The sequence below is a fragment of the Topomyia yanbarensis genome, chromosome 2 (assembly GCF_030247195.1).
Source record: "Topomyia yanbarensis strain Yona2022 chromosome 2, ASM3024719v1, whole genome shotgun sequence".
Classification (NCBI taxonomy): Eukaryota; Metazoa; Arthropoda; class Insecta; order Diptera; family Culicidae; genus Topomyia; species Topomyia yanbarensis.
Genome location: NC_080671.1, coordinates 239,105,808 through 239,128,862, shown reverse-complemented (window position 1 = coordinate 239,128,862; position 23,055 = coordinate 239,105,808). Strand labels below are relative to the sequence as shown.

The 23,055-nt window shown below is 40.4% G+C and overlaps 2 protein-coding genes across 3 annotated transcripts; one reads left to right on the top strand and one right to left on the bottom strand.

Annotated features, from left to right (window-relative positions):
- Positions 1-13,434: 13,434 nt before the first annotated feature.
- LOC131680141 (uncharacterized) lies at positions 13,435-15,095 on the bottom strand. Its single transcript, XM_058960865.1, has 3 exons — positions 14,959-15,095; positions 14,697-14,898; positions 13,435-14,394 (listed from the first exon to the last, which is right to left on the bottom strand). The coding sequence occupies exons 1-3, from the start codon at positions 15,093-15,095 to the stop codon at positions 13,435-13,437; spliced, it is 1,299 nt and encodes a 432-aa protein (XP_058816848.1).
- Positions 15,096-18,913: 3,818 nt separating this feature from the next.
- Positions 18,914-20,734, top strand: LOC131678361 (uncharacterized). Of its 2 annotated transcripts, none has more exons than XR_009303636.1 (2): positions 18,914-20,153; positions 20,231-20,734. XR_009303636.1 is itself a non-coding variant. In XM_058958453.1 (2 exons), exon 1 carries the CDS (start codon positions 19,256-19,258, stop codon positions 20,054-20,056), a length of 801 nt encoding a protein of 266 aa, XP_058814436.1. In that variant the 5' UTR covers positions 18,914-19,255; the 3' UTR covers positions 20,057-20,104; positions 20,231-20,734. The 2 variants fall into 2 exon arrangements, 1 of the variants encoding a protein (XP_058814436.1); XM_058958453.1 differs by having other exon boundaries at positions 18,914-20,104.
- The last annotated feature ends 2,321 nt before the right edge of the window (positions 20,735-23,055 follow it).

Below are 23,055 nucleotides of genomic sequence, written 5' to 3'. Positions count from 1 at the left end.
CTCAAGGTCACCATCCGACGACTTAGAGAATTTCATTCCTTACATTACGATACAAACATCAAAAGGTTCATTAAAATTTCTCATTGACACCGGCGCTAATAAAAATTATATTAGCCCGCGACACGTCAACCTCGAAAGGTGTCGTTTTACGGAACATACTAGTGGTTCACGCTGTTTAAATCAGTACGTCGAATTTAGTACGTTTCCACAAACCAAAAAATTAAGATTCTTCGTCTTCGAATTTCATGACTTTTTCGATGGATTGATTGGTTATCAATCCCTACAAAAACTAAAGGCCAGTATTCTGACTACCTCTAACGAACTTAAACTGCCAAACGAGACAATCAAAATGCATCGAAAATATCCAAACAGAGCCCATGCAACGCTCAATGCTCACGAGAGCAAAACAATTAATCTTTCCGTGAACTCCACTGAAGGAGATTTCTTTTTAGAGAGTGATGTGAGGATCAGTGATGCAATCATTATCAACTCCGGACTATACTATGCAACTGATAATAGAGCATTTTTCGTTATATCCAACTTGAGTGACACCCCTGCAAAATTCACGTTAAAGGGACCGTTGGATGTAGAATTAAATCATTTTCTGACAGAACAGCCAACTGCTGAGGATAATTGTAGAAGGCTCATCTTCGAACAGTTGAGGCTAGATCACCTCAACCACGAGGAAAAAATAGCCTGTTAAAGCTTATTGCTGATTACGAAAACGTTTTCTTTGTGGAAGGTCAGCAACTTCCCTTCACGAATGCAATAAAACACAAAATCATAACAAGGGACGACGTGCCCATAGATACGAAATCCTATCGCTATCCAATCTGCCACAGAGCGGAGGTTCAGCGTCAGATTTCAAAAATGCTTGACCAAGGCCATATACGGCCGTCGAGCAGCCCATGGACGTCACCTGTCTGGATAGTGCAAAAAAAAAATTGGACGCTTCCGGGCAGAAGAAATGGCGTATTGTGATCAATTATCGAAAGTTGAATGATAAAACTATCGATGATCGCTACCCTATTCCAAACATTACAGATATATTGGACAAATTGGGTAGATGTATGTACTTTACCACGCTCGACCTCGCATCGGGTTTCCACCAGATAGAGGTAGACGAACGTGATGTAGAAAAAACTGCTTTTAGTGTCGAGAACGGACACTATGAATTTTTGAGAATGCCTTTCGGCCTCAAAAATGCTCCATCGACATTCCATCGTGCCATGGACAACGTGCAAAGGGAACACATCGGTGTCAGATGTCTTGTGTACATGGATGACATCATTGTGTTTTCCACTAGCCTAACTGAACATCTCGATAACCTAAGAAAATTTTTCGAGACCTTAAGAAATTATAACTTAAAGATTCAGCTTGACAAAAGCGAATTCCTTCATAAAGAAGTTGCCTTTCTAGGTCACATTGTTACTTGCGACGGAGTAAAGCCTAATCCAGATAAGATTGAAATTATCAGGAAATGGCCACTGTCTAGAACCGAGAAGGAACTTCGAGGTTTCCTCGGAATATTAGGATACTATCGCAAGTTTATCAGAGATTTTGCCAAAATAGCCAAACCTCTAACACAGGCGCTACGTAAAAGAGAGTCGATCACACACTCGAAAGAGTTTGTCACAGCTTTCGAGAGGTGCAAAAATATTCTCTCTAGTAACAACATACTACAATATCCGAACCTAACAAAACCTTTTATTTTAACAACGGACGCTTCAAATTTCGCCATTGGAGCAGTCCTCTCTCAAGGGCTCGTAGGAAGCGACAAGCCTATAGCTTTTGCTTCGAGAACACTTAATAAGTCGGAAGAGAAATACTCCGCAATTGAGAAAGAACTTCTCGCAGTCGTTTGGGCAAGTAAATCTTTTCGACCATACCTCTATGGCCGAAAGTTTGTTCTCTACACTGACCATAAACCGCTAACTTTTGGCTTGAATTTTAAAGATACCAATTACCGATTAGTTCATTGGGGTCTTTCCATGGGTGAATTTGATTTTGAAATCAAATACAGACCAGGAAAACAAAATTTTGTAGCCGACAGTCTCTCGAGAGTAGAGAAGAACTGGACGATAACGACGCTGAAACTGATACCTCATCTGATTCCCAACACGACGTTTCTTCGGACGATGCAACCCCTCAATAGTTTCAGCAATCAAATTATTCTGAAAATTGGCGATAACAAAGATGAGCAATATGAGGAAATATTCCCTCGAATGTTCAGAAGAACTATTACGAAAATCACATTCGGAGTTCCATACCTCATCAAAATGTTTAAAGAAAAAATGGATCTAAAAAGATCTAACTGTATCTTTTGTCCCGAAGACTTGATGCAAACAATTCAAATAGTTTACAAAAATTACTTCAACCAAGGCAAACCGTTCAAGGTATTCTTCTCCCAGAAATTTTTAATCGATTTTCAAACAGCAGAAGACCAAAACCTAATCATCGAACAGACACATTCTAGTAGCCACCGAGGCATCTGGGAAAATAACAAACAAATCGCTAACCGTTATTCTTTCCCTGCGATGAAATGAAAGATTCAACAATTTGTTAGGCTCTGTCGTATCTGTAACAAAAACAAATATGAACGTCATCCATACAAAATAAAATTAGGATCAACACCAAATCCGAAAAAGCCCCTAGAAATAGTACATTTATACATTTTCATTAAACAGCCTAACATATTTCTTTCATTCATAGACAAACTTTCGCGATTCGCTGCAATCGTACCCATCAAATCTCGCAACATCAACGACGTGAGGAGCGGACTAACGAAATATTTTTCCATTTATGGTACCCCAAATTTAATGATCTCAGATAATGAACCTTCGATGAAATCCATCGAAGTCAGATCGCTTTTCGAAAATTTAAATATCCAAATTCATTTCATCCCTCCAAACCACAGTTCTAGTAATGGAACAGTCGAAAGGTTTCACTCAACCTTGGGTGAAATTTTCCGATGCATTAAACCGGAATATCCTGACCTAACCGATAAAGAAATTTTCAGAATTGCATGCACATCGTATAACAACACTGTGCATTCCGCAACGAAATTAAAGCCAAGAGAAATCTTTTACGGAATACAGGATGGAGAGGAAAGGCCTTTGGATATTCACAAAATGTTGGAAAATAGAAATAAATTTTTTGACGAAGTAGTTAAACAGTCAAAGAAAACAAAATCGAAAAATTTGGGCTACCATAGGGTTCGTTGTCGACTTGTAGCTGGTAATGTGGACCCGGATTAGCTCTTGTCGGGTGTGGGCGGTTCATATAATTAATTTGTCGGCTCCTTATGGCGGGATCGACTTCCATAGGGATTGGTTTGGGATATATATATATATATATATATATATATATATATATATATATATATATATATATATATATATATATATATATATATATATATATATATATATATATATATATATATATATATATATATATATATATATATATATATATATATATATATATATATATATATATATATATATATATATATATATATATATATATATATATATATATATATATATATATATATATATATATATATATATATATATATATATATATATATATATATATATATATATATATATATATATATATATATATATATATATATATATATATATATATATATATATATATATATATATATATATATGTATATATATATATATATATATATATATATATATATATATATATATATATATATATATATATATATATATATATATATATATATATAAATATATATATATATATACGGTGAGTCTAAACCCATTAACAAAAAAAAATTACCATAAATTTGACATACGGCATTCGAAGGATACAGTGTCCAAGCATCTTCTAAGTGAATTTCAAAATGATCCATCGAGAGATATGACGATTTTAAGTTTTATGACACGTTTCATAAGGCAACCAGCAAACACCCACGGGTTTGGTTCTATCTTTATAAACAAAAAAATATTTGTCTACTTATTTGGTAACTGGCATTCGAAACATATAGGGTAACCAACCTAATTTGGACCCTTACATATTTTTGACCCTGTTAATGTATTTGCCTCCTACACTGCCAAGTTTCTCTGCATTTCTTTGGTTTGATGCAGCAATTACATTCCTTGGGTTGTCTATTAAGTTTCAATATCATTAGTTCATCTCTAATTGTTTAAAATTAAACAGAATCCGCAGTTTTCAAAAATATCACCGAAAACGTTTCATGTTTCAACGATAGCCAAGAGGAACTGGTGGAAATGATACATTTTCAAATTCTATTATAATATTTTTTATCGATTTAATTAGTTTGTCTGATTTGGTATTATGCATGTTACGTGTTTGAAAAGGTTTCTTCGTAATATTTTAGCTCGTGAGTAGGCTAGATCCACCGCCGGGGATTAGACCGAGTAGACCGCGTCGCAGAGCTAGCAGTGGGTCGTTGGGGCGTTGGTGATCCGGAAGTCACGCTTCACCCGGAATCGCCGGATAGTCCTCAACACCTACTGCATGGCCCGTTGAGTAGGCTAGATCCACCGCCGGGGACTAGATCGAGTAGATCGGGACGACGCGGAGAGCTAAATGGCTCACAGAAACGAACATCGGTGTCAGGAAAAATCTACCGCTCGGTTGTAGGAGAACAGGCTAGATTCATTGTTGGGGACTAGACCGAGTAGTTCGCGAACAAGTGAGGGTGGGAGCTGAATGGCTCATCGGGAAAGTAGAGCGAAACGGAACGAGAGGAATTCAAAGGGCTCAAGAAATTGTGGTGCTAAAACCAAAGAAGAATCGGTATCGGGAGAACTTCCTTCGCCGGGGAACTCTTTGTCGGCGTAAGCTAGATTCACCGCCGGGGACTAGACTGAGTAGACCGCGAAGAGACACCACCAGCCGCAGGTCATTGGGGCACCAGCGAACCGGACGCCCTGCTCCACCGGAATCGCCGAACTGACCTCGACATCTGGCTGGTTGGCTCGGCTTCGGGAGAACTTCTGTCGCCGGGGAACTCTCCGTCGGAGTAGGCTAAGTCCACCGTCGGGAACTAGACCGAGTAGTTCGCGAACGAGTCGAGAGCTCAACGAGTAAATTGCGCTGAATTCTACGAGAAGGGAGTTGCGGTGCTAACTGGCACAAGGGAGCCGAGTCATGGTGCTGAATGGCATAAGGGAGTCCAAGGGCTCGGTGAGCTAGACAATCTGAAGTTTGCCGCTCAGATTGTCTTCGTAGGGGAGGAGCACTAAGTCTCGACTCACGGCCAGCTTTCCGACTGCCATGCAGAAATCGCCAGTCTGTGTGGATGGTGGAGAATTGGTGGTGTGTCGAGGAGTGGCGCTGTAACCCTGAACTAGTAAGTAGTTTAATTAGAGTGTGTGCTATGCACATAAAAACCCCTTCCCGAAGTAATACAGTAAGGTAGTGCCGGGGAGGAATCAGCTTCTGGGCAAGAGTGGTTTCAAAATGTATGGAAAAAGCCAATTTTTTCATTGTTATATCGCTCAACGACCCCCCTTTTTCGATGTGAAAGCCGGGTTTACATTTTCAACATATCTAATCTTTTTACATCGGTTTTCATTTATTTATTTATTGTCGTCAAAAAAGAGTAGACCGTTTTGTTACAACGATAAAATATAATATACACTTAAAAAATAAAATACTAATAACTAAACTAAACACTATCTGGTTTACATAGCACTACTTTAGGATGTTCTTTATAAGCGAATAGAATTGAAATATTTTTTTTAATTTGCTTTTTGTCATTGTTAAGTCAATAGCTTCGCAGTGCTTGTTGTAAGTTGCCATCATCTAATTTAATGGACCAAACTTGGCATAATTTGTACGATAATTGTTTGTTATAAATGTATTTCGGATTCGTAACTGCCGGGAAGGTATATAAAAATTAAGTTTAGATGGAAGTTCGACTGAATCAATACGACACGAAATGATATCGTTTAGAAATGAAACCATTGCATATTCTCGGCGCTCTTTTAGTTGGATGCTAATGAGTATACAGCGAGCTTTATAAGACGGGAGAGGAAATCGTGTCCAACCTGTTTTGCGAAGTGAAAACAATAAAAATTGCCTTTGTACTGATTCTATTCTTTCTTCATGTGTGATTGAGAAAGGTGACCAAACTATGCTACAATATTCCAGTATGGACCTTACATACGAGATGTATAATGTTTTAATTATATATGGATCATTAAAATTGTAACTAAAACGCTTTATAAATCCAAGCATGTTATTTGCTCTATTGATGTTTGTGTTGTAATTGTCAATGAGTGTTAATTTTGAATCTAGAATGACTTCCAAATCTTTAACTCTTTCGCACTTTTGTACCACTTGATTTCCTAGAGTGATTGAAATGTCAGATGCATTTCGTTTGGTTCTATCTTTATAAACAAAAAAATATTTGTCTACTTATTTGGTAACTGGCATTCGAAACATATAGGGTAACCAACCTAATTTGGACCCTTACATATTTTTGACCCTGTTAATGTATTTGCCTCCTACACTGCCAAGTTTCTCTGCATTTCTTTGGTTTGATGCAGCAATTACATTCCTTGGGTTGTCTATTAAGTTTCAATATCATTAGTTCATCTCTAATTGTTTAAAATTAAACAGAATCCGCAGTTTTCAAAAATATCACCGAAAACGTTTCATGTTTCAACGATAGCCAAGAGGAACTGGTGGAAATGATACATTTTCAAATTCTATTATAATATTTTTTATCGATTTAATTAGTTTGTCTGATTTGGTATTATGCATGTTACGTGTTTGAAAAGGTTTCTTCGTAATATTTTAGCTCGTGAGTAGGCTAGATCCACCGCCGGGGATTAGACCGAGTAGACCGCGTCGCAGAGCTAGCAGTGGGTCGTTGGGGCGTTGGTGATCCGGAAGTCACGCTTCACCCGGAATCGCCGGATAGTCCTCAACACCTACTGCATGGCCCGTTGAGTAGGCTAGATCCACCGCCGGGGACTAGATCGAGTAGATCGGGACGACGCGGAGAGCTAAATGGCTCACAGAAACGAACATCGGTGTCAGGAAAAATCTACCGCTCGGTTGTAGGAGAACAGGCTAGATTCATTGTTGGGGACTAGACCGAGTAGTTCGCGAACAAGTGAGGGTGGGAGCTGAATGGCTCATCGGGAAAGTAGAGCGAAACGGAACGAGAGGAATTCAAAGGGCTCAAGAAATTGTGGTGCTAAAACCAAAGAAGAATCGGTATCGGGAGAACTTCCTTCGCCGGGGAACTCTTTGTCGGCGTAAGCTAGATTCACCGCCGGGGACTAGACTGAGTAGACCGCGAAGAGACACCACCAGCCGCAGGTCATTGGGGCACCAGCGAACCGGACGCCCTGCTCCACCGGAATCGCCGAACTGACCTCGACATCTGGCTGGTTGGCTCGGCTTCGGGAGAACTTCTGTCGCCGGGGAACTCTCCGTCGGAGTAGGCTAAGTCCACCGTCGGGAACTAGACCGAGTAGTTCGCGAACGAGTCGAGAGCTCAACGAGTAAATTGCGCTGAATTCTACGAGAAGGGAGTTGCGGTGCTAACTGGCACAAGGGAGCCGAGTCATGGTGCTGAATGGCATAAGGGAGTCCAAGGGCTCGGTGAGCTAGACAATCTGAAGTTTGCCGCTCAGATTGTCTTCGTAGGGGAGGAGCACTAAGTCTCGACTCACGGCCAGCTTTCCGACTGCCATGCAGAAATCGCCAGTCTGTGTGGATGGTGGAGAATTGGTGGTGTGTCGAGGAGTGGCGCTGTAACCCTGAACTAGTAAGTAGTTTAATTAGAGTGTGTGCTATGCACATAAAAACCCCTTCCCGAAGTAATACAGTAAGGTAGTGCCGGGGAGGAATCAGCTTCTGGGCAAGAGTGGTTTCAAAATGTATGGAAAAAGCCAATTTTTTCATTGTTATATCGCTCAACGACCCCCCTTTTTCGATGTGAAAGCCGGGTTTACATTTTCAACATATCTAATCTTTTTACATCGGTTTTCATTTATTTATTTATTGTCGTCAAAAAAGAGTAGACCGTTTTGTTACAACGATAAAATATAATATACACTTAAAAAATAAAATACTAATAACTAAACTAAACACTATCTGGTTTACATAGCACTACTTTAGGATGTTCTTTATAAGCGAATAGAATTGAAATATTTTTTTTAATTTGCTTTTTGTCATTGTTAAGTCAATAGCTTCGCAGTGCTTGTTGTAAGTTGCCATCATCTAATTTAATGGACCAAACTTGGCATAATTTGTACGATAATTGTTTGTTATAAATGTATTTCGGATTCGTAACTGCCGGGAAGGTATATAAAAATTAAGTTTAGATGGAAGTTCGACTGAATCAATACGACACGAAATGATATCGTTTAGAAATGAAACCATTGCATATTCTCGGCGCTCTTTTAGTTGGATGCTAATGAGTATACAGCGAGCTTTATAAGACGGGAGAGGAAATCGTGTCCAACCTGTTTTGCGAAGTGAAAACAATAAAAATTGCCTTTGTACTGATTCTATTCTTTCTTCATGTGTGATTGAGAAAGGTGACCAAACTATGCTACAATATTCCAGTATGGACCTTACATACGAGATGTATAATGTTTTAATTATATATGGATCATTAAAATTGTAACTAAAACGCTTTATAAATCCAAGCATGTTATTTGCTCTATTGATGATTGTGTTGTAATTGTCAATGAGTGTTAATTTTGAATCTAGAATGACTTCCAAATCTTTAACTCTTTCGCACTTTTGTACCACTTGATTTCCTAGAGTGATTGAAATGTCAGATGCATTTCGTTTTCTACTAAAAGTTATTGCATTACATTTTTTTACGTTTAGTTGCAGAAGGCTTTTGTTACACCAGAGGTAAAACATATGTATTTCTTCCTATAATATCTTTATGTCTTGTTCGTTCCTAATTTCTAAAAAGAGCTTCATGTCGTCGGCATAGATAAGAACTTTTATGTTTTTGAGAATGAATGATATGTCGTTTACGAATAAAATGAACAAAAGAGGGCCTAGATTGGAGCCTTGAGGAACTCCTGATGTGACTGAATGGGATTCGATTTCTTTCCTTTAAATCTAACTATTTGTTGACGGTTAGTTAAATATGATTCGAGCCATTTGAGAAGAGCTGGTTCAATTCCTAATTTTTCAGTTTGAATAATAGCAAGGGTATGTCGATACTGTCTTGCTAAAGTCTGTGTAAAGAGCTTCGATGTAGTTTCCATTCTCCATTGCAATCAATGAGTAGTTGACGAATTCTAGTAAATTTGTATTAGTTGAACGTCCTTTAAAGAACCCATGCTGCATGTTAGTAATTCTGTTTTTGATTTGATTGAATAGTTTTTTGTTAACGGTTGCTTCAAAGAGTTTAGGCATACATGACATAATGGCAATTCCACGGTAGTTACATATGTCAGATTTTTTGCAACTTTTAAAACGAGCTACCACTTTTAAACCAGGTACGAGCTTTTCCATAAAATGGGGAAAATGCCAGATTCAAGCGACATGTTAAAAAGCCAAAACAGAGGAACCGTGAGTTCCAACGCTAAGTTCTTCATAAATACGGGTGGAATCCCGTCAGGTCCAGAACCTTTGGAGGCATCTAGTTTGTTTAGAGCCTCCATAATATCTTGCACACTGACATGATTGACGCCAATGTCTGTGGTGAATTCTGAATATTCGCGATCACGATCTTCTTCAGAAAATGTGGTATATATGTCTTGAAAGAAGGTTGCGAAAAGATTGCAGATTTGTTCTGAGTTGACACCGACATTTTCTTTAAGTTTCATTTTTGAAGGCAAGTTTTGCGATTTTAAATTATTTTTAACATGATTAAAGAAATTTTTGGGCAAGATTTTATTTGAAGTTCGGTTTTTGAGTTATTCTCTTCAAATGCTATATTAATGGATAGGTTTATTTGATCGCAAATGTCCAAATAGTTAAATAAGTTCCTTTCATTTCTGATTTTTTTATACTTTTTGTGGGTCTTTTGTTTACGATTTTTTAAATTTTTAATTTGCTCGTTATACCGAACTGGATATTTTGTGTTGCCTTGTCGCCTAATTTTTTCAGTGGTACTTGTTTAACTATTATATCAAACAATTTTGTGTAAAAGACACTACTGAATTTTCGATACTTGTTTCATTTCTAAACAACGTTTGCCAATCTATACTGCTTAGTCTTTGTTTGATGTTGTCAAAATTTGCCAATTGAAATTGAAAGGCCTCTTCGTACTCGCAATCATCGGGTCTTTTGTTATCATGTACAAATACAGAAAACTCAATTGCTGTATGAAACGCTTCATTTTTCCATAGTGGATTTAATGATTCGGTGACACAGAAGTCTTCAAGAATGTGAATAATAAATCTAAATAACAGTTTTGCTGATTTCTAACATGATTAATTTGGTTAAGTCCTAAACTTGCAGTTTTATCAAATATGGCCTGCAGAGTTTCGTTATCCCCAACGACTGGAAGTAGGATGCTTTCATTTTCAGTGTCTGTAAAGAAGTCAATGCTTCGTTGATTGAAGTCACCATAAATATGAACTTTTACCTCTGGGGGGAGCCTGGTTATAATGTCTTCGGCAATAAGAAAAAACTTTTCAAATGTATCTTTGCGGGCATCATTTGGGGGAAGTACGCAGAGGCAAATATATCTGTTTCACCTGCCAGATGGGTTTTTACCCAAACATGCTCAAACTCTTTAAATTTCCTTGTAGTAATGATTTCTGCATTAAAATTTTATGTAATTGCTATTAAAACTACCCCTCCTGACTTCTTTTCAGACATATGAATGTCTCGGTCAGCTCTATACACATTGTAACTGTTCCCGAAAACTTCTTCACTTCTAACACTTTCGTCCCAACTAGTTTCTGTAGCCAAAATTATTGTGTAGGAGCTAATTAAAATATTCTTTTGAATTTCATTGATTTTCGATGCACTTTTCATTCTATTAAAATTTTGACAGTAAATTAAAATTTCTACTGATGACTCTACTTGAGGAGTCGAGATTACCTCTTTTTGTTGTCGTTCAAATGGCGTCGAATCTTGGCAAACTGCGGTCGACGTCCTCGTCGTTTCCTTCTTCTAGGGAATGCGTCAATGTCATCGAAATCACGAATGTTGAGAATGTCACGCCTTACACAAAACTGTTGACGAGCGCTCCGATGTTGGGTGCATTTGCAGCGTCGACCGTGGTAAATCATCCACTGGATAGGGATTCAATGTCGGTCCTCGTTGAAACTGAATTGTTGGCCTATAGTTCGTGGGGGGTCCTGAGAAATGATCCTTTGCAGCTGCAAGAAGCACTCTATCCGGTGGCAGGAAACTATCATTGTAGTGACTACTCGTATGGTTTTTGTTATAGTGGGTGCTGCCGGCCCTAAATGTGATTCTGCGATTGGTATTGCTCGTATGGTTACTATTAACTGGCTGTCGTGAGTGGCACGCCGCTGCGAGTTGCTCTTGATCAGGTCGAATTTGTAGTGCTTTTGTTTTTTTCGTTAACGTTATTATTATTATTTCGCCTCCATCTTTTTTTACGTCTTCTAGCCTTTTCGGCCTGTTTTTGCTGGTTCAGGTTTCTTAATTTGCGTGCATCGTAATCGCTCCAGTCTGCTTTCCATACTTTTCTTGTATACAAAAAGCGCCAACCTGAGTTATCGATATTTTTGTCGTTATTTAATTCGGCTTCCAAACTGGGGCATGAATCAGGTGATGATGTAGCGTTTTGACTTGCCGTTATGTTTGATGAAAGCGCCTTAAGTTCGTCGAGGATATCAATAGTTAGCACAGAATTTGTGAAGTTTTGACTGGTGGATATGTTAGCTGACAGAGACTTAAGCTCGTCAAGAATATCAATCCCCAGTGTCGGGTTTGAGGTCATAGTAATACTAGCCGCTGTATCCAGAGACAGTTGATTAAGCTGGCTTATTTCATCATTCATGGTGCGCAGTTCAGATCATAGCTCTGACGTTACCATTTTCAGCGTGCTATAGACATTATTTTTCGTTGTCGTCATTGCTGTATCGAATAGCGAGGTAATGTGATTTTTAATGGCAACAACACTTCCAGTCAAACTGCGGTTTTTGTTTATTGCTATCAATTCCTGTTCCTGTTTTATTGTTGTAAGCAAAATTTCTAGGCCATCGATCGCTTCGTGAACTATGTTAGGCTTCTCCAGTTGAAACGCGAGCAGGTGTATTACTTCCGTATTGGCTTGCAGTTGTGATTCCAGCAGTTGTTGTTGTTCAATAAGCCCTTTGAACTCAATCTTGGCCTGCATCAATTCTTGACATGATTCACAGCACGGTAATAGATACGAGTTGATGTCTACCCTCTTATCCTTCTTCCGCAGTGATCCCCTCGGAACAGTCACTCCAATGCAAGCGGCGTGGAATTTTCTTAGGCAACCTATACACGTCCACATAACTGTATCGGCGGAAGTTTCGAAAGTGCAAATTTCGCAACTCATTATGATTAATCTACGATAAACGCGTGCGAACTTGACGACGACTTGTTGTGGTAATAATGTAACAATGAAAATCATTGTAATTCCGTTACACATTTTTGTTCGGGTAGTCGCACAATTTCTAGTCGCACGAAAATATAAAATAAATTATAGAACATCAATAAAACGAACAAAATAAAAAAATAAGACGAAAATGAAAAAAAATGAGAAAGGCAAAAGGTTTTCAAATTCATAAAATGGATGGAATGATTATTACAAATCAAATCAATAAAATGCATAAATCAAATTACATTAGCTCATGAAACGGAAAATTTGGTAAAAAACCATTTAAAATTATTTAGAAAATTAATAGAAAAAATAAATTGACTCAAACTAACAAATCAAAAAATATAAATAATGTCTGATCGTGAAATGAATAAAATTAAAGAAATTAACAAATTGAATCTAATAAATCTAATGAATCAAAGTAATCAATACTTTGAAAGTTTGAAAATATTTCATTGACGGAATCGAAAGTTATAACGATTTGAATGTGGTATGCGGCCATAGATGGGTTTTCTACCAGATTTCAAGCATGAAGCCATGTTTGTCCATAGACTATTTAGTTCGTTTATACGTGTCGCTATTTTAAAGAAAACCTTACCATTTAATTATTCAAATATAATGTACAAAAGGTGTCATTTATATGCTGCGCTGAAAAAATATGAAAAAAGGGTTGTCTACCTAACGTTAACTATAACGTGTAAATTAAAAAAAAATTGAATAAAAGTTGGAATCTTTAATTAAAAAGGACATATCTCTGTTTTTGTTGTTGTTGTTTATTTATGACACTTTACACCGAAGAGCGGTGCATTCGTATTGAAGGTCAGTTTTTGCTTCTAATTTAATGTACAATTCAGTTCACAAATAATGTTAATTTCTATACTTTACAATTGTTTGTATAAATTCGCTTCCTTACGGAAGTTCAGCAATTTCTTTTCGCTGTCTGCGTCGTTGCCTAAAGCAGCTCCCAGACTCGTCGAATTTGTGTCATGCATCCTTCTAGCATCGTCGTATTTTCTGCACCGAAGAATCACGTGACGGACGTCGACTATCACTCCACAGCAGTCGCACCTAGGAGGAGGCGTTTTGTTGAGCAAAAAATCGTGTGTTAATCGTGTATGGCCGATCCTCAGCCGTGTTAGCACACGCTGGTCTGCCCCATTATCGCGATCTTTCCAACGGTACGTATCAAATTTGACTTCCCTGAGTTTTGGGTCTCGGGAAGCAAACCATTGTTCATCCCAATGTTGTCGTATGGATGATCGCACAGCTCTTAAGGCATCCTCCGCTGGGATCGGTATGTCGACAACTGCTTGACTCCTCGCCTCGTTGGCCAGTCGATCGGCTTCGTTGTTGCCTTGAATGCCGGCATGACCAGGGATCCAGCAAAACCGGACAGATCTACCGCGTGATATATTTTCTATCTCTTGTATCCAAGGGTGCTTAGATTTACTAGTCTCTATGGCCAACAGGCAACTCGCTGAATCCGTGAGGATTACCAAATCCTTGATGTTTGGGACTGTTAGTGCCATACGGATAGCAAAAGCTTCTGCCGAAAAAACACTGCAGTGTTGTGGAAGGCTGCGCATCCGTCCCAATCCTTTTCTATAAAGACCGGCACCCACTGTGTTCTCGCATTTGGATCCATCAGTGTATAACACGGATGATTGGTGGAATCGGCTGGATAGAATGTTCTGGATAATGGGCCGAACTTTCTCAGGAGGATCGCCGGCGCGTACTGCTTTCTTCACATCCCAGACAATTGACGGTTTTGGTGCATGCCACACACGATTACTTCGCCTGGGTAGTTGTTCTACAGTTGGTAGGGTGTTACCCGTCAGTTCCTGGTACGAATAGATGCTCGAATAACAAGGGGGAGGCTCGAATTGTTTCCGTTTTTTTCTAATAGGCGTATAGCCACTCGCGCAATGGATTGCACCGCCAGTAGCTCAAATGGCAGAGCACCAATCTCAGCCATAATTGACTGTATGGGGCTAGTCACAAAGGCACCAGAAGCGAAACGGATAATCTTATTATATGTAGGCGCAAGTGTTTGGAGGGTAGCTTCGCCTCCCCGGCTTACCAGACCTATTATATACAGTAGCTTCGAAGTTACAATTGCAGAGCCAACTTGTAGCAGAGTTACCCGTTTACCACGCGGAAGATAGGCGCCAATCGCTTTCATAACTCGTAGTCTCGATGCACATGCCTCCTTCACCATCTTGCAGTGTGCCTTGAAGTTCAGTGTGCGGTCCAATGTAACACCGAGAGTTCTCAGTCGGTTTGTGTATGGCACGACGACCCGATCGATGGTGATGTTGCGTGAAGGGCTACGTCGCGCATTGGGACTGCAATAACAAATGAATGATTTTGCGGCCGAAATCGCGAAACCAACATTTTTTGCCCACTTATCGGCAGCCTTGACAGCGGCCTGTAGTTTTCGATGTAACGCTTCCATTTTCCGGTCTCGCACGATGAGAAGAATATCGTCCGCGTACAATAGTATTTCCACTCCGTTTGGTACAACTCTAAAGATTGGCTGCATTGCGACAAGGAACAGTGTTACTGATAAAACGGAGCCTTGCGGTACTCCATTTTCCAGGCGATGGGTGCATGACAATTTTCTTCCTACCGATACTTGAACATCCGCTCAGATAGAAAGCTTTGCAGCATTCTCATCATTCGGCCACGTATCCGCCATTTTTTCAATGTAAGCAGAATCCCATGTCGCCATGTCGTGTCGTATGCCTTTGAGAGGTCCAAGGTAGCTATTAGACTATGTTCGTCTACTGATGGAAGCGATCTTTCCAGCTCAGCTAAATACCTATCCGTACCACATCCGGAACGAAAAGCGTGTTGTCGTCTATCAAGTCGCCCACTTGATTCTAGCTCGGTGATCAGACGTCGGTTGATGATCCGTTCAAACAGCTTTGCCATGCAGCTTGTTAGCGATATCGGCCGAAAGGCAGCTGGTCCGGTATCATTACAGTTCGGTTTCGGGATAGGCACGACAACTGCATTTCGCCATCAATCAGGAAATTCGCCGTTCCTCCATATTTTGTTTAGTAGTTCGAGTAGGATCAATTTCACGGATAACGGAAGTCGTTGAAGCATCGGATACCCTATCATATCGGGACCTGTAGATACACTCCTCCCTTTATCGAGCGCCCATAAGAGTTCGTCGATGGTGATGTCGTTGTTGTAGACGTCGTTGAAGTTGGGTGAAAATTCCATGCGCTGTCGTTCGGCCTTCTGCTTCTTCTTTTGAAAAAGTGGTGGGTAGCTGGATGTCAAAGATCTTTCGCTATAGTGTCTCGCCAATTCCTCCGCTACTTCTTCGGGATTGTCTGTAAAACCGTCCGCTCGCCTGAGTGTCAACATGTGCTGATGTCGGCCGCCACGTAAGGTATTCACTGTGCGCCATAGCTCAGCAGTCGTGCTGTTCGGTGAGATTTTCTCCACGAAATCCTCCCAGGAATGTTGTTTGGCTGTTTTAACCGCTTTCCGTGCTGCTGCTTTCGCTTCTTGGAACCTTCTCAAGGCTGCGGGCTTTTCAGGATCGCTGGTCTGCATACGACGTAGGGCTCGAAGATGTTTGCGTCGCTGTTTGATAGTTTCTTTCACCTCGGGACACCACCATGGAACCGCTTTGGGACCACCGCGACCGCTGGATCGTGGTATACACTTGATGGCTGCTTCAACTATTTTCACTTGTGTCGTGTTGTTGTGAGTAATGACCACCCGGGTATGGAGATTGTTATCGGAAAATGATCACTGTTACATGTATCCGGTAGTGTTCGCCAAGTAAGCCTTCTGGCCAGATTTTCAGAGCAGAATGAGATATCGATGGCTGACGTATTGCCTGAGACCGGATCGAGACGAGTGGGTGAACCATTGTTTAGAATAACAAGTTTTCTTGTCAGAGTGGTCTCTGCGATGAACCGACCGAGCGCGTTAGTTGATTTTGACCCCCACGCAAAGTGGTGGGCATTGAAATCGCCTAGGAATATTATTGGTCCATCCAGCTCTTCGAAGAGGTCGTGCAACGCAGATTGGCATTGTTGGGCACTTGGCCATATCTCAGTGTTGCGTTTCGGTTTCGCCTCATCAGAAACCGACACTAACACATTGTCGGAATAGGTTAGCGCCGGCTTGACGCAAATCCCTTAAAACTAAAACACACTATGTGTTTCAATCAAACGACTGATCAAACGTGATGTCCCGTTCGAGCAGAAGTTCTGTTTATGCCGATGAGACACAAGTAAAGCCGAAACTTGTCTCGGCTTAGCAGGCCTATGCGAAAGCACTATGCTATATTTCACCCTAAGGAGGAAAATTTGGTAAAACCAAAATTTCTCACTAGGGTGAAAATTTGTTGGTAAAAACCAGTCTTTGTACAGGAGGGCACAAATCCTTATTTCATACTATGTTGCGTTTCGGCTTCGCCTCATCAGAAACCGACACTAACACATTGTCGGAATAGATTAGCGCCGGCTTGACGCAAATCCCTTAAAACTAAAACACACTATGTGTTTCAATCAAACGACTGATCAAACGTGATGTCCCGTTCGAGCAGAAGTTCTGTTTATGCCGATGAGACACAAGTGAAGCCGAAACTTGTCTTGGCTTAGCAGGCCTATGCGAAAGCACTATGCTATATTTCACCCTAAGGAGGAAAATTTGGTAAAACCAAAATTTCTCACTAGGGTGAAAATTTGTTGGTAAAAACCAGTCTTTGTACAGGAGGGCACAAATCCTTATTTCATACTATGTTGCGTTTCGGCTTCGCCTCATCAGAAACCGACACTAACACATTGTCGGAATAGATTAGCGCCGGCTTGACGCAAATCCCTTAAAACTAAAACACACTATGTGTTTCAATCAAACGACTGATCAAACGTGAGGTCCCGTTCGAGCAGAAGTTCTGTTTATGCCGATGAGACACAAGTGAAGCCGAAACTTGTCTTCGCTTAGCAGGCCTATGCGAATGCACTATGCTATTTTCACCCTAGTGAGAAATTTAGGTTTTACCAAATTTTCCTCCTTGGGGTGAAATATAGCATAGTGCTTTCGCATAGGCCTGCTAAGCCAAGACAAGTTTCGGCTTCACTTGTGTCTCAACGGCATAACCAGAACTTCTGCTCGAACGGGACATCACGTTTGATCAGTCGTTTGATTGAAACACATAGTGTGTTTTAGTTTTAAGGGATTTGCGTCAAGCCGGCGCTAATCTATTCCGACAATGTGTTAGTGTCGGTTTCTGATGAGGCGAAGCCGAAACGCAACATAGTATGAAATAAGGATTTGTGCCCTCCTGTACAAAGACTGGTTTTTACCAACAAATTTTCACCCTAGTGAGAAATTTTGGTTTTACCAAATTTTCCTCCTTAGGGTGAAATATAGCATAGTGCATATCTCAGTGGTTTGTTTACTATCTCTAATTGTTTTCTCATTGCTTAACTGATAGATGTTTTATCAAAAAATTTCTCTCAGAAGAATATAAAATAGAGTTGTCTACCACAAATAATAGACAATATAATTGATCTCTACTATGTGTAATATTATTATTTAGTAAATATTTCTGTATTAAAAATGACGGACTGTCCATTTTTATTCACTAGTTGACTGCAATTGATGTATACTACAAATTGTGGATATATGAAATGTTGAAACTAACACAGTCGTAATTCGCTGGTTGGACAATTTTTAACAGGGGCCGCTTTTTAGTTGGACCTCCGCTAGTTGGTCCATTGTCGAACTAAAAAGCATCTGAATGTCAAATTCTTTTATTAAATTAATTTAGACAATAAAACTAACAATAGTTGGTGACGTGAACAAATGCATATTTATTGATAGCATCCCCTTTGACCAGTTTTTAATACCCCAGGCTGATTTAAAGTTGCGCTTAGCAAAATCTTCCAAATATTATTTATTCGAACTGTTTCGACTCAAATATCCTATGTTTTGAATAAACCATGGTCAGGGTCATATTTTGGTGTAGATGGATCCATAGACTATAAAAAATATTAGTCTTATTAAACTTAAATACAAAGAAAAAAATCCGCTCACTCCAATCACTGTGTCTCATCGGTATAAACAGGACTTCTGCTCCAACGGGACATCACGTTTGATCAGTCGTTCGATTGAAACACAAAATGTGTTTTAGTTTTAAGGGATTTGCGTTAAGCCGGCGCTAATCTATTCCGACAATAAGTTAGTGTCGGTTTCTAATGAGGCGAAGCCGAAACGCAACTAAGTATGCAACAAAGAAAAATCCTTTATTTTCTCACTTTTCAAAATTGAAAAAGTTCATGTTCCCAATGAAAAAGTTTTGGCATCACTGTTTGCTACACCCCGGTCGTCAACAAAGCTAGTAGTTTTCTTTTTAATTTATACTTGTTGAACAATCGTGATCGTTTTTATTTTTGTACTATTTATTTTTCGTGTTAATCGGTTGTGCAAGAACTTTGAAGTTTCATGAACTTAACCAGCATCATATCTGATAGCTGCAAGTGTTGTTTTTAGTGAAAGTGATAGTTTCGTGTTTTTTTTCTACTTGACGTTATCACTTTGCACAACGTTACGCTCAATTTGTTGACAAAAGCGATATCTTCTGGTGGATAGCTGATAGTTGCATGCAAGTTCGCTTCATTTTAGCTGCGTTTATTGCATACCCGGTAGGCGTTATTTTCTTTGCTCAAAAGCATGGCTTGTACCAACTGCTCGAAAGTCATAAATGATTCTGAGCGAATCACCTGTCGTGGGTATTGCGGAAATTCGTTTCACATGATATGTGTCAAGTTGGATTATGACGTTCGTGATGTTCTGGGAATCCACTCACGGAATATATTCTGGATGTGTAACGGATGTGCTGATTTGTTTTGTAACGATAATTTCCGCAGAATGGCTTCGCGTTGTTGCGACAATGCAATGCCCGACGACAATTCTCTGAAATCATTAAAGGATGACATAGCTGATTTAAAAGATGTCGTTAAAGCTCTCTCGGTTAAAGTCGACACAAAACCGCTATCTCCAACGGTAAATACACCTTGGACAGGGATTGCTGCATATAATCCCGTTCCAAACACTCCTAAGCGCAAGCGTGAAGATGATCCGCTCAAAGCAAAAATCACTAATATTCGTGGAGCAAAAGCTGCGTTTGAAACGATAAAAACAGTATCACCACCTGAGGAGGTGTTATGGGTCTACTTGTCTGCATTTGATCCCAGCACGACGGACGATGAAGTTTCTAGACTTGTGAAAGATTGTCTGGGAAAGGATATGCAACCAAAAATAGTTCGCCTAGTTCCTAAGGATAAGGATCTCTCATCGCTGAGCTTCATCACCTTCAAAGTTGGCGTTAGCAAATCATGCAGGGATAAGGCTCTGTCCAAAGACTCTTGGCCGGAGAACATCTACTTTCGTGAATTTGTGACCAATTCAAAAATTCAACGGCCTATCATCAGGATCGCTGCGAAGAAGAATCCATCTGGTGGTGGACAGTAGCGCCAAGCTATCCCGGATAAACTCGTCTGTCTAATTTCATGTTCCTCGGTGAGCGACATCGAACTACCTGGCGAATCGGCAACTTCTTCTGTGTCAGGTAAAGCCAAGAAGGGTATATGTCCTTCCGAAGCACTTCAAGATGCTGCACACCCTCAATGTAAATTTCACTTACAGTCTGCTGATGAACACTACTCAATCGACTCTACCGCTCCAGCGAACCTTCAATGTCAAAATGATAATTTCGATCGCATCGCATCTGTCCGCTCAGGTAAACATTTAAATAATATATGTCCTTCCGAAGCTACACGTGATACTGCGCACCTTCAAGTATGCCTCCCATTGCAGTCAGCCGCTGGACGCAACAGTTATGACGTAGTCATTCCCTGCGTATCGCAGCTTGTTCCCCTTCCTGACAACAGTACATCATGCTCTCCCCGCGCTATTTGCGGTGATAGTGATCATCGAGCCCACAGTCCTGAAACTTGGAATGCAGCACGACACCTCTCACATGACACTGATGGTTTGCGGATTTACTATCAGAACGCGAGAGGGCTTAAGACGAAAATTGATGACGTGTATTTAGCTGCTGTGGACGGTGACTACGATGTTTGCGTCTTCACCGAAACATGGCTCGATGCGCGTATAACATCAGTGCAGCTTTTCGGCGATGCTTATACCGTATACCGTGCGGACCGAAATAGTGGCAACAGTATTCACGGACGTGGAGGAGGAGTTTTGATTGCTGTTTCCACCGCATTTGCCTCATGTGAGATTGATGTAGGTAGTTTAACCAGTGTTGAGGCTGTTTGGGTTAGAATTACAACTCCATCGAGGAACTTTTATATTGGTGCTGTCTATATTCCTCCTGAAAAGCGACTCGACTGCAATATCATGCAACTTCACATGGATGCTGTGAATAACGCTTCTTCACAAGCTGGCGCGGATGGCGTGATGATTGTCCTTGGTGATTTCAATCAGCCAGGACTCATTTGGGTGCCGTCACGACACGGATACGCTTACCCGGACCCGATTGCTTCGACAACCAACATCGCCAGTCGTTTGCTACTGGACGGATTTGCTTTCAACGGGCTAAGTCAAGTAAGCATGATTCCTAACCACCAGTCACGCTTTCTGGATCTCGTCTTTGTTAGTGAAACTATTATACCTGTATGTTCCGTCAATGAAGCATCCAGCGTGATTGTTCCACTTGACAACTTTCATCCCGCGCTTGAAATCTCAATTGGCACTATTCGATCAGTTCAGTATGTAGAAACTCTTTCTGTCGACCGTCTCAACTTTCGCAAAACTGATTTTGTAAAGCTGCGCAGTTCTCTGTCGCAAATTGATTGGAGTGTACTGCATGCCCAAGTGAGTGTTAATGCTGCAGTTGCCATCTACAAGCGACTACTACTGAACTGTGTTGAGACCTCAGTGCCTAAATGTCAGCCTCCTAGCAAGCCACCCTGGTCAAACAGCACTCTTCGAAAGCTAAAACGTACTCGAGCAAAAACCCTACGTGCGTACACAAATCGACGGTGTCCTCTTTCTAAGCGCATGTTCACTTTAGCCAGTAATGAGTATCGTTGTTACAACAAGCTTCTGTACAAACGCTATGTAAACCGCATCCAGAATAATCTACGCCGAAACCCGAAGGGCTTTTGGTCATTTGTCAACACGAAGCGTAAAGAAACTGGACTTCCATCAAGGATGCTTTACGACGGCGAAGAAGCTACGACAACTGTGGCGAAATGCACGCTGTTTGCCAGATTCTTCTCGAGTGTTTTTTCAACTGACTCGCCAACCGCAAACGAACTCGAAAATGCCTCTCGCGACGTTCCTGCTTGTGCTGTTGATTTGGATGTGTTTACTGTCTCAGAACAAATGGTTATATCTGCAATTCGGAAAACCAAGTCATCTTATGCACCCGGCCTCAGTGCTATACCTTCAACTGTATTGAAAAAATGTTCGGACTTACTTGTAACACCACTTGCATATATTTTTAACCTATCGCTTCAGCAGCAAACGTTTCCTGAGGATTGGAAATGCTCAGTTATGTTCCCGGTATTCAAGAAAGGTGACAAACGCAACATAGCGAACTATCGCGGAATCTCTTCGCTAGGAGTCGAATCTAAAGTTTTTGAATCAATTATCAACGAGGCGTTATTTTCTGCTTGTCGACACTACATTAGTACATCTCAGCACGGATTTTTCCCAGGACGTTCAGTCGAGACGAATCTCGTCTGCTTTACGTCATTTTGCACGGAACAAATGTCTAAGAAATTGCAGGTGGATACAATATACACTGATCTAAAGGCAGCTTTTGATAGAGTTAATCATGAGATACTGATAACAAAGCTTGATAAGCTAGGGTGTTCTACTAGATTCTGCCATTGGCTTCGATCCTACCTTGTGCACCGTGAAATCATTGTTCAAATTGGCGATATTGTTTCAGAATCCTTTTTCAACACTTCCGGAGTTCCTGAAGGTAGTACGCTAGGTCCACTACTTTTTTCACTGTTCGTGAACGATGCGGTTTTCGTTCTAAGCCGTGGAGGAAAGCTGTTTTTTGCCGACGACTTAAAATTTTTTCTTGTTATACGGAATGAAGCCGATTGCCGTGAGCTACAGCATCTTATTGACACCTTTTATAGCTGGTGTGTAAGAAACATGATGGTCCTTAGCGTTGCAAAATGTTTTGTCATCAGCTATTACCGAACGAGAAATATGGTTACCTTCAACTATAACATCGCAGGAACTCTACTACAACGCGTTGACCACGTGAAGGATCTAGGAGTCATTCTTGATGATAAGCTAACGTATACTCATCACGTCTCAGCGACCATCGACAGAGCCAATCGTTTGCTGGGATTTATTTTCAAAATATCCAACGAATTTCGGGATCCTCTATGCTTCAAGGCTCTTTATTGCTCATTGGTGCGCCCGCAGTTGGAATTTGCAAACGTCGTTTGGTGCCCGTATCAAGCTACGTGGAGCCTTAG

Coding starts and splice junctions, on each gene's coding strand:
- LOC131680141 (XM_058960865.1), bottom strand. CDS start 15,095: ATGCAGCCAATCTTTAGAGTTGTACCAAACGGAGTGGAAATACTATTG. Junction 14,899..14,958: donor GCTGTCAAGGCTGCCGATAA/GTGGGCAAAAAA, acceptor TTGTTATTGCAG/TCCCAATGCGCGACGTAGCC. Junction 14,395..14,696: donor ATCTTCCGCGTGGTAAACGG/GTAACTCTGCTA, acceptor TATTCGTACCAG/GAACTGACGGGTAACACCCT.
- LOC131678361 (XM_058958453.1), top strand. CDS start 19,256: ATGGCTTGTACCAACTGCTCGAAAGTCATAAATGATTCTGAGCGAATC.